This window comes from Protopterus annectens, chromosome 4.part0 (assembly GCF_019279795.1).
Source record: "Protopterus annectens isolate FY-2018-M chromosome 4.part0, PAN1.0, whole genome shotgun sequence".
NCBI classification, from domain to species: Eukaryota; Metazoa; Chordata; order Ceratodontiformes; family Protopteridae; genus Protopterus; species Protopterus annectens.
In genome coordinates, this window is record NC_056733.1 from 1,981,174,318 (window position 1) to 1,981,191,109 (window position 16,792).

A 16,792-nucleotide genomic window follows, 5' to 3' on the forward strand; every position below is an offset into this window, starting at 1 on the left:
CAAGGTCTCTTATCACACATTTGGTGTTAAGTAGATTGCTGCCTATGTGGTAGATCATGGGTACAGAGTTTTTACCAAAGGAGATGACACTGCACTTTTTGGCATTGAGCTTGAGGCCATGGCTCTGACACCAGGCATCTGTCTTAGCGAGGCCCTTCTGTACGATGTCCACATCATTTGGGGACTTGACTATGGCTCCTATTTTGCAGTCATCTGCAAACTTCATTAGCCAGATGCCTTCTGTGTTAGCCTGTACTTCAGAGAAGTAGATACCAAACAGGAGAGGTCCCAGGATGGAACCCTGTGGTACTCCACTTGTCACTGCTTTGAGGTCAGATTTGGAGTCTGCAACTTTTACAGTGTGGGTTCTGTCAGTGAGCCAGTTGGCAACCCATCTTGTGATGTAGGGTTTTATACCTAGTTTAGTGAGTTTAGCTATAATTCCAGAATGGGGGATGTTGTCGAAAGCCTTGGCGAGGTTAAGATAGGCTGTGTGAACCACCTTACCCTCATCTACGGTTTTGGTGACTGCCACAAAGAAGTCGATCAAGTCGATGATGATGATGATACTGATTCAGTTTTTCTAAAGATATGTCTATGGTAATGCATCTCTAGTTACATCACTGTAAACACCGGGTCTATATTATATGCGAGAAGAGACGTTTCTTCGAACATATAATGATCAACACGTAAGGAGCGAACACTCTAAACAGCAAACGGCCACATCTGCAAATTTTTCCTCGGGGGAAAAAAATCAGTTGGCCATTATAGGGAATTGCCCTTTTCCCCAATGTACAGCGATATCGGTATATTTAGTTAGTGGGGGTGTGGGGGCACAGCACCCCACATCAGGAGGTGTGGTGGGTGAAGCCCCCCCCTTTGATTAGGGTTTTGAAGTTCGGGTTTTTTTGTGTACGGCCCCATGAATTTTTTCCAGAGGAAAAAATTCACGGTCGTGCCTGTTCCCGCTTTACAGCATTCGCTTTTTAGGTGTCGATGATTATATAATTGAAGAAAGGTCTCTTTGAGCATATAATATAGACCTGTAAACACCACAGTATGGTATCACTAAGTCAGAATCTTATCTTTCATTTCTTCTCAGACAATGATGTATACAATTATAAGATGAGATTTCTAAGAAATACAATTACTGACTGATTAAAATGTATCCTTTATTCATTCACTCTTTGCTCATCCTACTGAATTGTAGGCCACGAAGGAGTCAGAACCTATTCCAGGTGTCACTGGATGTAGTGTAATGAAACTGATCTTAGGTAGACCACCAGTCCACTGCAGAATACATATACATAGGATCATAGGAAGTTACTAGGCTATTGGCCCTGAGGCCCTTACAAGCCTAGCCAAGAATTTAGCTCATGTTCTGACAAGTCAGCACTCGATACCCCTGTCCATCAGGGACACAGGTGAAATCCCAGGGGTAAAAGTGCAGGCCAATTGAAATTTGGGATTCACATTTATTATGCAGGGGAATGCACACACACTGTAAGTGGACCGAAGTGAGATTAGAACCCCTACCTGTCTAGTGTTACAGACTACAGATGACAGCATTTACAGCAGTGCTATGGTTTAAGTCTGATAATAATAAGCCCTTCTAAGCTTAACCAACTTCCTTCCCAAAGGTGAGAATCAAACACTGTACCTTGTGTCTGTGAGTCAAACACCTTAACCATTATACCAACCCCCACATTCATCACCCACACTTACAGCCAGTTTGGATAAATGACAGTTTTCCCAGTCTTTGTGATCTAGCAGGAAACTGGAACACCAGCCAAAAGCCTATGTAGACACAGGGAAGATGTGCATACTCCACAATGAAAGAACTGCAATAACTATGTAAACCACATAAGTGACACACAGTTATTAAAGCTTCTACATGTGTCTTCTGGCATTTTAATCCTAAAACTTTTTTTTCTATAATTGCAGTGATTTTATCATTTTTGGATCATGTAATGATTGCAAGTCAACCATAATATGAGCACTAAAAAAGTTTTTTTCCATAAATATCTATGATGAGATATCACTGGCTATTTTGTACATTTTATGGTAGAACATATCTCTCAACTTGTTAGCACAAGAATTCTGGACAAAGCCGAAAGGGTAAGGGGACAAAATTAAGGACAGATTTTAAATATGAGTATTATAAACTTATAAAGTAGCTAGAATAACAGGTTTTGCATTAACATGCTTTTTCCGAAAGATATGAAGTCTGAAACTCAAATCTCCATCATTATTTAGTGACATCAATCCTCAATGATGTGCCCTAAAACCACATATTATATTAAGGACAGACAAACATTCTGAGACAAAAATCTAGACATTTTATGAAATTTTCAACATGAGAGGCATGTGGCAAAATCTTTGTTTGTCTTATTTCATTCATTTTATTTACCTGTTATTTTACTACCAGAGAAATCCTTGGCGATTTATTTTCAACTGAAGGAGACATTTCAGAAATATCACCTAAGAATTAAATTGCTTGTCACAGAAACATTATAACATTATGTGTAACAAGGATTCTAATGCATCTGACAAGGAAATATGTAATGAAATTGAAACATCTCAGCTATTTGGTAATGCTTTCAAAGTGATTTTATGCTCCTTTTTTAAACTTTTGGAAGCAGGGACCCTTTTTAAATTGATAAATCACTTACATGTAAATAGGGAAAAAGATTGAAAGGTACCAAAAATAGATGCTATTGCATATAAGCAGCATCTGTTCTTGCCAACTGACCTGTAATTGGTATTTGTGTAGCATTATCTTGAGGGTTTGAATCTGTTGAATGCCTTTATGGGCACTACAGAGGAACACTGCAATTGGCACACAAAGATTTTTCGGTGTTACTCAAAGGTGATGTGGAGAGTCCAACTTTGAATGGAAGTTGAGAGCTAAAAAGGAAAAGCCTGACCTTTTGCCCCAGCTCTGTTTTAAGTAATTTTTCTGCCTGGTAGTAATTCAACAGAATTCAAATGCCTGATTATATGCTGTTTGTGCTATGTGTGGTAGATGCATTCATTCTATGGTGCCATTATGATCCATGTTCATCTGTATGAGAGTGTGGATTTCACCTGAAATGGTAATATAACATTTAAATGTACTTGCCTTTATGTATTTTAGAGTTATACTTGATTAGTTCAAGCATGCCTTTGTCTAGGTGACTATTTTCTGAAAGTTTTCTGCTTTTTTTTTAATTTATTGATTGATCTAGTTAACATTTGCAAACCAGGTAAGTGTGCAAATCCAAGGACCATTTTCAGGGAAGACCCAGGACATTATGACACAGTATTAAACTAGCATGTTCTGAGAAACTATGTGAAACTATAATCAAAGCAGAGACAGTCAGATAAGAGAAAAAAGTAGTACCAGTAGTATATGAAAAGATTATCAATTTTCACGTTTTTACTAAGAAATTCATCTAATCTGTAGGTTTATTTGCATATCTGTAATGCCCTACATTCTGTTGCAGAGACATCTGTATCACAAATGTGTGTATATGTTTAAATAGCACAGAGACATCTGTATCACAAATGCGTGTATATGTTTAAATAGCACAGAGACATCTGTATCACAAATGCGTGTATATGTTTAAATAGCACAGAGACATCTGTATCACAAATGCGTGTATATGTTTAAATAGCACAGAGACATCTGTATCACAAATGCGTGTATATGTTTAAATAGCACAGAGACATCTGTATCACAAATGCGTGTATATGTTTAAATAGCGCAGAGACATCTGTATCACAAATGCGTGTATATGTTTAAATAGCGCAGAGACATCTGTATCACAAATGTGTGTATATGTTTAAATAGCACAGAGACATCTGTATCACAAATGCGTGTATATGTTTAAATAGCACAGAGACATCTGTATCACAAATGCATGTATATTTTTAAATAGCACAGAGACATCTGTATCACAAATGCATGTATATGTTTAAATAGCACAGAGACATCTGTATCACAAATGCGTGTATATGTTTAAATATCACAGAGACATCTGTATCACAAATGCGTGTATATGTTTAAATAGCACAGAGACATCTGTATCACAAATGCGTGTATATGTTTAAATAGCACAGAGACTTCTGTATCACAAATGCGTGTATATGTTTAAATAGCACGGAGACATCTGTATCACAAATGCATGTATATGTTTAAATAGCACAGAGACATCTGTATCACAAATGCGTGTATATGTTTAAATAGCACAGAGACATCTGTATCACAAATTCGTGTATATTTTTAAATAGCACAGAGACATCTGTATCACAAATGCGTGTATATGTTTAAATAGCACAGAGACATCTGTATCACAAATGCATGTATATGTTTAAATAGCACAGAGACATCTGTATCACAAATGCGTGTATATTTTTAAATAGCACAGAGACATCTGTATCACAAATGCGTGTATATGTTTAAATAGCACAGAGACATCTGTATCACAAATGCGTGTATATGTTTAAATAGCACAGAGACATCTGTATAACAAATGCGTTTATATGTTTAAATAGCACAGAGACATCTGTATCACAAATGCGTGTATATGCTTAAATAGCACAGAGATATCTGTATCACAAATGCATGTATATGTTTAAATAGCACAGAGACATCTGTATCACAAATGTGTGTATATGTTTAAATAGCACAGAGACATCTGTATCACAAATCCATGTATATGTTTAAATAGCACAGAGACATCTGTATCACAAATGCGTGTATATGTTTAAATAGCACAGAGACATCTGTATCACAAATGCGTGTATATGTTTAAATAGCACAGAGACATCTGTATCACAAATGCATGTATATGTTTAAATAGCACAGAGACATCTGTATCACAAATGCGTGTATATGTTTAAATAGCACAGAGACATCTGTATCACAAATGCGTTTAAATAGCACAGAGACATCTGTATCACAAATGCGTGTATATGTTTAAATAGCACAGAGACATCTGTATCACAAATGCGTTTAAATAGCACAGAGACATCTGTATCACAAATGCGTGTATATGTTTAAATAGCACAGAGACATCTGTATCACACATGCGTGTATATGTTTAAGTAGCACAGAAACATCTGTATCACAAATGCGTTTAAATAGCACAGAGACATCTGTATCACAAATGCGTGTATATGTTTAAATAGCACAGAGACATCTGTATCACAAATGCGTGTATATGTTTAAATAGCACAGAGACATCTGTATCACAAATGCGTGTATATGTTTAAATAGCGCAAAGACATCTGTATCACAAATGCATGTATATGTTTAAATAACACAGAGACATCTGTATCACAAATGCGTGTATATGTTTAAATAGCACAGAGACATCTGTATCACAAATGCGTGTATATGTTTAAATAGCACAGAGACATCTGTATCACAAATGCGTGTATATGTTTAAATAGCGCAGAGACATCTGTATCACAAATTCGTGTATATATTTAAATAGCGCAGAGACATCTGTATCATGAATGCGTGTATATGTTTAAATAGCACAGAGACATCTGCATCACAAATGCGTGTATATGTTTAAATAGCACAGAGACATCTGTATCACAAATGCGTTTAAATAGCACAGAGACATCTGTATCACAAATGCGTGTATATGTTTAAATAGCACAGAGACATCTGTATCACAAATGCGTTTAAATAGCACAGAGACATCTGTATCACAAATGCGTGTATATGTTTAAATAGCACAGCTGTAATCTTTTCTTGATTTTCTTTGTTCTTCAGCCTGGTTTATCATAGTTGATACCTCTATTTATTCTATGATATGCTTTTTGGGAGTTTTCTGAATTTGTCTAGATTGTTTGCATTTCTAATATTCTTAGAACACTTGTTCCTAGTTGCTGGAACAATTTTTGAGAGGTACTTCTCAGATAGTGCTAGGGTGGGCTATGATTTTATTTTTTTATTTTTTGTTTGATTTGTGACAATAAACATTTTGGGAACTTTTTACTTAAGTCCTGCTTCCACTATCTATTTGTACCTTACACTGGCGGTATATGCAGAGGCAGCTGGCCAAACACTTGCCAATCTTCATTTTCTGGCAGTACCTTTACTGCCAAATCCAAACACATTTGGGCAACTAATTCTCTACTGTACTCTACTCTGTGACTGTTCTTTTCCTGACATGGTTAACTGTTGGCTACAATCATGGAGGAATTATTGAACAAAACTGTGGAATCACAGGTGGGGACTGACCAAAAGCCAGTGTAGCTGCCAACCTCATAACTGTGTCACCTATGAAGCAAATATCCAGGGTGGATGTCCTGGAGTATTATCTGTTAGCAGCAATGACCAAAAGAGCACCAGTGAGTAACAGCTCAACTTTCAAATATTTAATAAACAGAAATATCTCACTTCTCTAGCGCCTCGGCCAACAGCCTTTACAGAGTAGAAAATATAATGCACATTCAAAGTGATATATATAACAAGACTCATCAATTAATGCATTTAAACAATTAATTAATTATTCAATTATAAAACTAGAACTTTTAAAGTTACAATAGTCATATAAAACTGTGCCAATTACGTTCCTTATTTAGTCCATAAGGACTTAAAGTGTTGTATTTCATAATTAAAAGAGATTCTTTTTGTCTTAACACATTTTTTTGAAGAATAACATTATTAAAATGTAGTGGTACATGTTCTAAAATAGAAACTTTCATACATTCTAAATTACCATCATGTTTATTATTAAAATGTTCTGCAATGGGACTAATATTTACAAGTGTTGTTGTCTATTATCTGTTAGCACTTGAGTGCTATGCCACTACAGGGAATGCAAATTTGATTGAAAACTCTGTCATGCCAACTGACAGGAGAGGCACTAAAAATATACCTGGACAGGGAAGAAGAAATTGAAAGCACAGACTATGATAAACTTTAAGAAATAACCTTTGGTCAGGGCTGTTATAATTTCTGAAACACAAGCAACAACATTTTATTTCAGGACTGGTAATCACACAGATACATGAGTTAAAGCATACTTTAAAGGTCTGGCATGAACCTGACAGCAACAGTAAAGCAAAAATGCAAGAAAGTCTAGCAGAAAATCCAAACCGAAGGTCAAAAAGATTGCAGAGATGAACCATTTAGCAAAGACCTAGCCGAGCTTGTGTCTTTACTGTGTAATGCCTTAAACCTCTGTAGTGGAGACCCATGGTATAAAAGCAAATGATCCCTTAAGGACATGCTAGTGTTTCAGCTACATGACTTTGTAATATGCATGATTTTTTATTTTTTAAATCTTTACTGGTGCATTTAGGACATTAAAGCCAAACCCCACTAGCTGTAGACATTCCATGTTTTGTACCTTTTCAGAGCTTGACAGCATAGTATAAGTGGACTCTCTGGTTATATTTTGGAAACACAAAACTTAAAAATAAGCCCTCAGTCCATAAATATTAGGATAACTGCAAAATATCCCAAATAATATCTAAACCAATGGACAAAAGGCCACACAGACAAACTATTTAGTAAAAACTGCAACACACAGCCAAGCTAAATTCTTTCTGTATAATACCTTAAACTGCCTGTAGTGGAAGTCCATGGGATATATCCAAATGACTCCTTAAGGACATACCAGTGCTTAAGCTATACAGCTTCTGATGCCTATCACATTTTACCTTTTTATGTCTTTATTGCTGTATTCAGGCTCCTAAAGCTAAATTCCACTAAGTGGAGATGTTTCATGTTTCACCCATTCCTGGGATTGTCAGTACAGCATAAGGATTGTGTTGGTGTATTTTTTTTTATTTATTTAACTGTATGATTGCTTATGTCGTAAGTGATGGTTTAATAAAGATGTTTCTTGTTTTAAAAAAGGGGCAGGAATGTTGCTTAGGTTATATGATATATAGCAATATATGTGAAGTATAATGTTTAATGTTAATTTGTTAATACAGTTTGATTACTTTTGTATAAATGTAAATCTGCCAGTGTCAGAAGTGATAATTCAATAGAGGTGTTAAAGTCTAAGAAAGGGTTAAAACAGCTTTGCCTAGTAATATAAGTTATGAGTACTCCATGGCAATCCAAAAAACTGTGATAAGCTAGCAACTTTAGTAGAGCCAATTAAAATTTCACCAAGAGATGCAGGAACAAAAACCACCACAAGGATTAGCGTTAAAAGTATTTATTTTTCACTTTAATCTATAAAAGACTTAATCAGAACAAAGTATATGTCCACAACAAACCTTTTTATATTGATCCACACCAATAAAAAACAACCTTTCATTAATCAATTAAACTATCAATTATGTATAATAATAAAAAGCAACCAATGAAAATATTGAAAAACTTAAAAACAATAGTTACTTATCACTACCATATTTGTTGAGTTACAACCTTTTGTTTTTCAAGAAACATGTGAAATTAATAGTCTCATTAACTCCAGGTAGTTTGTTTGCCCTTTGTTTCATCTACCAAAGTGTTTCTCTTTGCTCAACTAAGTCCCTATAACATCCTCCTCTAAGGTCCTTTGGCACTTGTTCTAAAATAGAGAATAAGAACTTTTTACTTTCCTTACAAACTAAACTGTGCCTATATAAAGCATTGTTTTTATCTGTAACGTTTTAGTATAGTATTGAATTTTAGTAGACCGCTAATAAGTTAATCATTCAATACTTAAAACTGATCTGACTGCTTGTAAGGCTAAAACTGCAATCACATTCAGGTTTATATACGATTGCTGCATCAGTTTTTTTCTCTGTCACCTAATATGACCATCCAGCTCAACATGGCCCTCTGTCAACTCTTTTAGGCCCTCATCCACCCTAAAGGTATGGCAGATGTGGGTCAAGTGCCACAGAGTCATTATCTATTAATAGCTGACTGATGTCTGCCCTGTCTCTTACCAGTGGCAGCTAACACACTTCCTGCTGAGGCAAGACCTACAATGAAAAGTCCATCCAGCTCTTGTGTTTTGACAGACCATGTACTGTTGCAGTGTTATGCTCTGCTTGGAGGGCCATAGGGAGAGAAATTGTCTAATCACCATCCTTACTGATGCAGCTATCAGCAAGCTTACACTAGCAGAAGGCCTAACCATCTCCTTCCATCCTGGATGAGGGAGACAGTTTTGAGCACTCACTCCCTTTCACCTGGGTAAACCTTCTAAGTACCTTTCACATGCCAACTAGCCAAACATAGGTCAGTGAGACTACAGCCAATATCCTATCTCTTTGTACCAAAAACATGGGTACATTACTGCTATTTAGAAGGGAAATGAATACACGCCCATAAAATTTGTGCATTGAGTTGGGAGTTCACTGCAATGAAAAGCCATGTATAGCTGTAACAGGAGTATACTCTTTCATTCAAACTATGTCAGTACAAAAATGTTCAGTGTCTATACACCTTCAGCATAGAGCTAATTGTGAAATCTTAGACTGAATAACAATCAAGTACAGTGTACACTTAAGTTTTAGAGTATAACTGTCTGAGGTTTTATTTTGGCTAAGCAACATTAGTACCCAAGAAATTTGTTTGTATGTATATGTAGCAAAAGAACACATGAGCAGGCCTTAATATAAAACAGTCTGCTAATTTCCATAATATCCCATTTATGCATAAGAAAAATAACTTCTGTTTAGAGTGAAAAATGCAATATATGTCTGGAACATATATGTATTAAGCTGGCATTACATGTCAACTAAATACAGATACATAGAGATGCAGCAGCTAGGATTACACATTTTAAAGACACAAGGTAAAAATATAACATACAAAGATCCTCAACAGTCCCACTCAGGGGAGTAGACATCCCCTGCATACATTCAGCTACTATAACTATGTCTGAGGTCTCCGACTATCGGTTTGTGTTACATTAGTTGCAGTTAGGGGTCCATTCAGCACTCTGAGGTCAGACAAATGCATTTTGTCATGCCAGACTCTGACACGTTAAGTAACATCCTTGACTTTCTACATAGCTCTGCTTCTATTCTGATTTTGCAAAATATTTGAAAAAATTCAGTTGAAACAAAATGGACGGTCTTAACTTATCACTTCTATAGAATATAGACCCAGTGAGAAGTACAGGTGTCATAAACCATAAAAAAATATTACAAGACTGGAGTCTAGCTAACAATTATTAAAGAAGAACAAACAATATTTGTTAAGAGATAACCTTACCTGTTACATGCACAAAAAATATTGGAGACTGGTACTGTTTTTCTTTAGTTACTGCTTGGCAGTAAATAATGTTTGCATAACGAATGAGGACATTTTGGACTTGCATTCCCTTCTTGTTGTTCCAGACTACAGTGCTGCCATCAGGGATGAGAACCTGAGGCTGTTCCTTGTCTGACTGCATCTGACAACAAATAAAACATAAATATGTTTATACAAAAGAAATACATGGTATGACAAAACTGTTGTTAAAATTCAGTCAACTAAGGCAAATCAAGATTGTCCATTTACCAATTTCAGTAAAAAGCTGTGTGTGCTTCCTGTTTCTTTAAACAAGCAGCAAAATAAAGGAAAAGTCAAACCAATTTCTCTTCATCAGGTTTAAGAATGTTTAAAACAGGGAAGGAAAAACTCAAAACAATTTATTCAGATTTGAATGTTTAACATAAAAGGCTGCTTTTTCAGTTTTAAACCACGTTTAACCAAAAGATTTTGCTAAGTTCAGCAGATAAACTGACTTTATAGGGAGGGTAGAATAGGAAATGTAGAAACTCAGGAGGCTGATGTGGGAGATGTGAATAGGATGAGAGGACATCAGGGAAGGAGAGAACTTGGGTAGATATCGGGTGAAGAAGGGCTGATTCATGGACAGTGGTTGCCACTTCTGTAGGAAACCCAACAGTGAGACCCATATGAGAAGCAAGGAACCTGCGGAATGGGGAAAGGTCTGCAACAGGAAAGAGTGGCAAATATACATTTATTGAAAGTAAAGAGTGAGTGGGAGAGGGCAAGTGGAAATAAGAGATACAATGGAAATTGATATTCAAACAGAACAAGACAAACAGGGGTGAGTGAGACAGGAGAAAGTGCAAGGAGAGAAAGGCAAATATTATGACAGAGAAACTAATTAGACTAATAAAAATGAAGTGCTGACCAAGGAGCAGGCTGAGGCAAGAACACCGGAACCTCCACAGAATTGAGAAGGCAAGTAAGTTAGAAAGGGAGGGGTTGAGGATGGTGTGATGAATCAGAAAATGAAGGGAACATTTGGATGAGTAGCAAACCAGGATGAGGGAATAAAAGAGGGAATGAGGAAACAGAAATCTGACAATTAAAGAAAAAGGGGTTAGGCAGGACTGTGGTGACTGCAACAGAGGTACAAGCATTGTACTAATATTTGGTAAGTTTTTTACTAAAGGGATTAAAAAGCTTGAAGAGAGAGAAAAGAGAGCAGAGAAGATCTGGCATCAGTTAAGACAGTGCCATGACTGACTCTGAACAGGACAGAAAGAGAGGTAAGAGATTTAGTGGGTCTGGGTGGGATCAGGCCATATCAGGACTAGTGACCTACAATAGTTTTCCTCAAGTAACCTAACTGTGCTAGCCATCAGCACATCAAGGAAGGTATGAAAGAATAAGTAATTACAGTTAATTGTCACAACAGTGGCCAGAGGTAGAATGGATAAACCGTTGTAGGAAATGGAGGTTCACTTGGTCTAGGGAGTTTATTTAGTTGAGGATAAACTACCCTCATTAACAGAGGATTACTCCTACAGTGACTCTAGAGTAAGAGGTAAAAGAACAAGGAACCATCTGAAGGGGAACAACCAGGAGACAGGAGAAATTGAGAGGGAAATAGAAAGGGCAAAGTGGTCATGGAAGTCAACTGGAAGAAAGGATGAAGGAAAAGAGTAACAAAATAGAGTTGGAAGGTGACGCTGTGCACTGCCTGGAAATAAGGAGTTTGAGATCTGACAAAGTGGGCACTACCAGCATCACCAATATCTTATCTAGAGAAAAGAGGGTCTGGAATTTGACAGATGCAGGCTGTTATACTTTCAGGAATGACAGTAACGGAAAAGGGGTAAGGCATGGTGTTTTATCTAAGAGGTAGGTTCATCTGAACTCTAAAGGAGGAAGAAGAGGAATCCACTGGAGGCAATTAGAATGGGGGTTATGAGAAAGGTAACTACAAACTAAATGGGTTGAAAACTGGCCACCTTGCAATATACTGGATACATCAGTAGAGGAAACAGTCTACTGGTAGATGAGTTTAGGATTTGAGTACATAAAAAGGGTGGTTGCAGAGTCGGAATATCTGCTTTTGGAAGAACACCATCTCACAGCTGCATTCTGGTCATTTTAGGATGTTGGAAGAAGCTCTAAATCATGAATAATTTTTCCATTTTGTGCAAGAAGATACCAAAGAATAACAAATGCAGTCCTAACTAGTTCTGTCAAAATTCATTACATGGATGTGAGATTTCAAGTGGCTACAGTGACCATGGTACAGTATGGGTCGACCTAGGAATAACATTTGAGACCTAAGAGACAAAGACAGTAGTGTGGGACTACAGAAGCGTAAGCTACATGTAGTTTTGAGTAGACATTTGCAAAAATGATGACAGTGGATGGAGAGGGGTTCAATGGTGTACTTAAGAATAAGGAAAAGTATTCAAATTCAAGTGGAAATAAGTCAGAGATGGCAAAGAGCAGCAACCCAGGATCAAGGCAAAGAATCAAGAGACTGAACAGGTGATGAAGGACATGGCTAGATTGGAGAGAAAACTAATTCAAGGGGCAAAATGGGCCAGGAAGATTTGTGCATGTATATGTCAAAGAGGAAGATGTGAGAAACTAACTTAAGCAAGGTGGTTTGGAATGACAAGGTTTTCCTGAAGTACTGAATGCATTGCCTCAGAATACATAAAAGAAAAAAAAGAGAAAGGTAGAGTTGAGGGGATTGGGGGAGGCAGAATAAGTTGAGTAGAGTCAGATGACTAAAATGGAGGGAAAAAGTCAAAGAGGAAGAGGTCAACTAAAAGAAGGATAAATTACAGGGCTTAGATGGTGTACCAGTAAAAGTACAAAAACAAAACCCAGAAAGTATCATGATTGAATCTCTCTCAGAAATATAACAAATGTTTGACCATTGGGAAGTACCAGATGACTGAAAAACAACTTCAGATGTCCTCTTGATTCAAGGGAGACAGCAGGACCAATCAGGGCAACAACAGGCCAGTTAAAATGATGTGAATGACAGAGATGGCATCCTGAGAGAAAGGACTGAGTCCTTATTAAAGGGAAGTCAGTTTCAAGAACTGAAGTTGACATAGTGTTACTGCCAAAAAAAGAAATGCCTTTAAAGACGCCTGTAGTTCTATAAATGAGTGGGGTGGTAGCATTAGGTGACAGTGATAGGCTGTGCTATGATATGGATATATAAGATGCTAGCTGGTGATGTACAAGGACAGATGAGGATGAAGAGGACATCATGCGAGTGAAGGGTACTCACTTTAACCACATCCCAAAAAAGTATTTTTCTCTGTCTAACCTCTGGAAAACTTGAAACAGACTGCCAGAAGATGTGGTAATTTGTGGAAACCTCAGAGGTCTTCAAATCGTCATGGGATAGCTGAAATGGGTGTAAAACCCTTGGTGGATGGGTATTCACAAATTCATATCTATTAGATGCACCCAAATGGTTGCATCTTGTAGAGAGACAGTTATAATTTTACACAAGTGACTCTCTTGGCAGTGAATTTTGACTAACTGATCATATTTATTTGAACAGGCAATTGTTAACATTTTTATCACTTTTTATGAAGTTAATGTGTGGTAGTACTACTGGTGAGGGAGGTAAGTAAGGCCTTGCCTCCAACATAAAAAACATTGATTAATACACTTTGTATTAAATTGATTGTTGGTTAAAGACTTGCTGAAGACTGAAATGAATTTACAAACCACATTACAAAGTGTCTCCTGCTGTTATGTCATGTAGTGTTTTGCAATGAAGTAAAACAGTTTTCTTGATTTTTGACTTATTTGTTGAATGGTCATGAAATTTGTGTTTTCTGGCCAACAAGCTGTTATCACAGCACTTCATGCACTCTAATTCCACAGACGTCTATAGTTTTCCTAGGCTTACAGCTGATGTGTTATTTGATAACTTTTACATACATAACTTTTACATACAACCTTCATGCATTTATCTCCTGTTTACTTGCAAAATGTGCATTGTAAAATATACTTGCTGTTTCTTTATTTTATAACAGGCTTTTAGGTCTACCATTCAATGCAAATCAGTTACAGGAAGTTTTTGAGTGCTTAACCCAGAATGGGATTGGGGTCATGTCTAAAATACTAGCATATGAGTGCAGGTTAAGGAGTGTAATAATGGATTGCCGAAAGACCAAGATGGTGACCGGGTGATTTTGACCAACTTGATCAGAATATAGACTTTGACACTATACAGACTGTCAAATAACATTATATACATTCTTTAAACAGATAACTTCATCTTCAAATGTAATGAGGTGTTTTTAAATTTAAAACACTGTTTAAAATGTCAGAACAACTACAAATATTAAACAAAAAAATCAAAACAGAATAAAATACTAATTCAACAATAACAATAAGTAACCAGTTCACAATGCAATCAAAACATTGCTACTGCTCCCGATGACAAAAAAAAAATACATTGATTAAGATACAATATCCACATAAGGATATAAATAAATAATTATTAAACAAACCAAGACTTAAAAAATGAAAACCATTAATCCATAGTGCTCTTGATAAAACTCAAATCAAACAGGTAGGTTTCAAGTTATCTGTAGAAGTTGGTCAACATAAAGCATTCCTTCAGTCACCATGATACTGTCTTGACAAATAAAGGAACAAAAGTCAGATGACTTTTAATACATCTGAGATGAGCACAAGTCTGTGTTGGGCAATATATAACAATAAATTCCTTGAGCTAAGTGCGACCCAAGTTATACATCGGCAAGAATATCAAAGGAATCATAGGAAATACAAGGTAACTGAATCTTGTGACAACTTACATCTTGCCAGTACTTACCTTAGACTGTACATCCTTTGTCAAGGAAGGTTTAGCCAGTCAAGCCAGGTGTGAATTTGTGAATACCCATACAATCTTCCATTTCTCATTTGAAAGAATATAATGCACCACATTACTTGATTTGCAGTGGGAGTCTATTCCAAATGTGGGAAAGGAACTGCATAATGAAATCTTTTTTCCACCATGTTTTATTTATTTCTTGATGAAAATGTAGATCCCTGATTAGTTTTACAGAACTATTTGCTTTGTTGAAATACAAAATATCCAGAACCACTGGGTCCATAATGACATGGAGCACAAGGTATAAATCTCCCCTCAGAAGTCTATAAGATGCTGTATAAAGGGACAGTGCTTCCATTCTTTTCTGGTAGCTTAAAGTTTTCAGTCTAGTAATGCCCTTAGCTAGGAACCTCTGGGGTCTTTCTAGTTGTCTGAGATGCCTGGTGAGATACATTGAAAAGGGGGCACTGTATTTAATAAGTGGCTGAATGATTGCTGAATATAAGGGAACAATTGCATCTTTAGATTTGTATGATTTTCCTTTGGCTGCACTAAGTAGAAGGACTTTCTGACTGCTGCCATTACATGATGATCAAATGAGGAGGAATTAAGGTTGCCACCTTTCATTGTGGGTGAAACCGGACTTAGGTCACACCCCTTGTATCTCCCATAACCCCACCTATGTCCTACCCACTTTCAGCCCATTTCATAATGTCATTGTCATGTCAGTGAGGGGGAATGCCCTCTTTTTCCATTCGTGATGTCTTTTCTCTGCGGATTTACTATGTTTTTTGGAAAAAAAAAAGTATAGTAAATCCACAGATTTAACAAACTGCAATAGTTTGTTTCTTTTTTTGAAACAGAATACCAGAGTTTGTACAGTATTTTCTGAACTACCGGATAATCAGTTTGATTTCCAGATAGTCCAGAAAAAAAAAAACAGATAGTTGGCAACACCAGAAGGAATTACTAGCCCAACATCCAATGTCTTTCACAGCATTATCATTTTGGACTGGGGTGTTGTTTACATTGTATGCTGGCGAAAGTGTTGCTTACCAACTGTGGCAATATTGCACTTTTTAGCATTTATTTTGAGCCCATTTCTAGTACACCAAATATTTACAAACATAAGCTCTTGTTGAAGGGCTTTAGCATTAGAGAGGGATTTGACAGTGACAACCAGCTTACATTCAGCCACAAATTGGGTTAGCATATGTCTTGGTTCATGATCTGGAGATCAGATTTACTATCTTACTACATTGAGATCTAGTTGTAATGCATTACCATTGCTAACTAAGCTTACTAACAGGTCAGTAGGTTTTGTATAACATGCTAAATTTCAGAATAACAGTAAAAATTAAAGTTTTGGCATAACAAATAACTTAATTTTATACATTTTAGAAAATAAATATGTTAGTTTTTGTCTACATAGCATTTACAAGAAAAATGTGTAAGATCAGCCCATAATATACTTATTTAGCTAGGAGGAGTGGGTGGATTTCTTAGCATGTGGTGAGTGTCTAGTTGCAGGTTTAGCTTTGGAGAAGTCTCTCATGGTTGAAATAGCAACACTTTTTCTAATGAGCAATGAAGCCTGTCACTGGCAGCACATAAGGATAAAGCATTGACTCTGGCCCAAGTGACCAGAAGCTGATTAGCAGCCTGGGTGCTGATGGTGCTGGCAAGGAGAATGGTCATGTCCATCCTGCGATTATGTACTTGTGTCTAGAGGGACATCATGGGTGACACCTGTAAGAGAGCAG

The 16,792-nt window shown here is 36.6% G+C and overlaps 1 protein-coding gene across 3 annotated transcripts in view; it reads right to left on the reverse strand.

Annotated features, from left to right (window-relative positions):
• The window catches only part of FLT4 (fms related receptor tyrosine kinase 4), a 1,292,248-nt gene that overhangs the window by 643,446 nt on the left and 632,010 nt on the right, over positions 1 to 16,792 (reverse strand). For all 3 annotated transcript variants that reach the window (XM_044069598.1, XM_044069597.1, XM_044069599.1), the window contains exon 5: positions 10,172 to 10,352. In XM_044069598.1, coding sequence (XP_043925533.1) covers positions 10,172 to 10,352 — 181 coding nt within the window. The remainder of the gene's footprint in view (positions 1 to 10,171; positions 10,353 to 16,792) is intronic.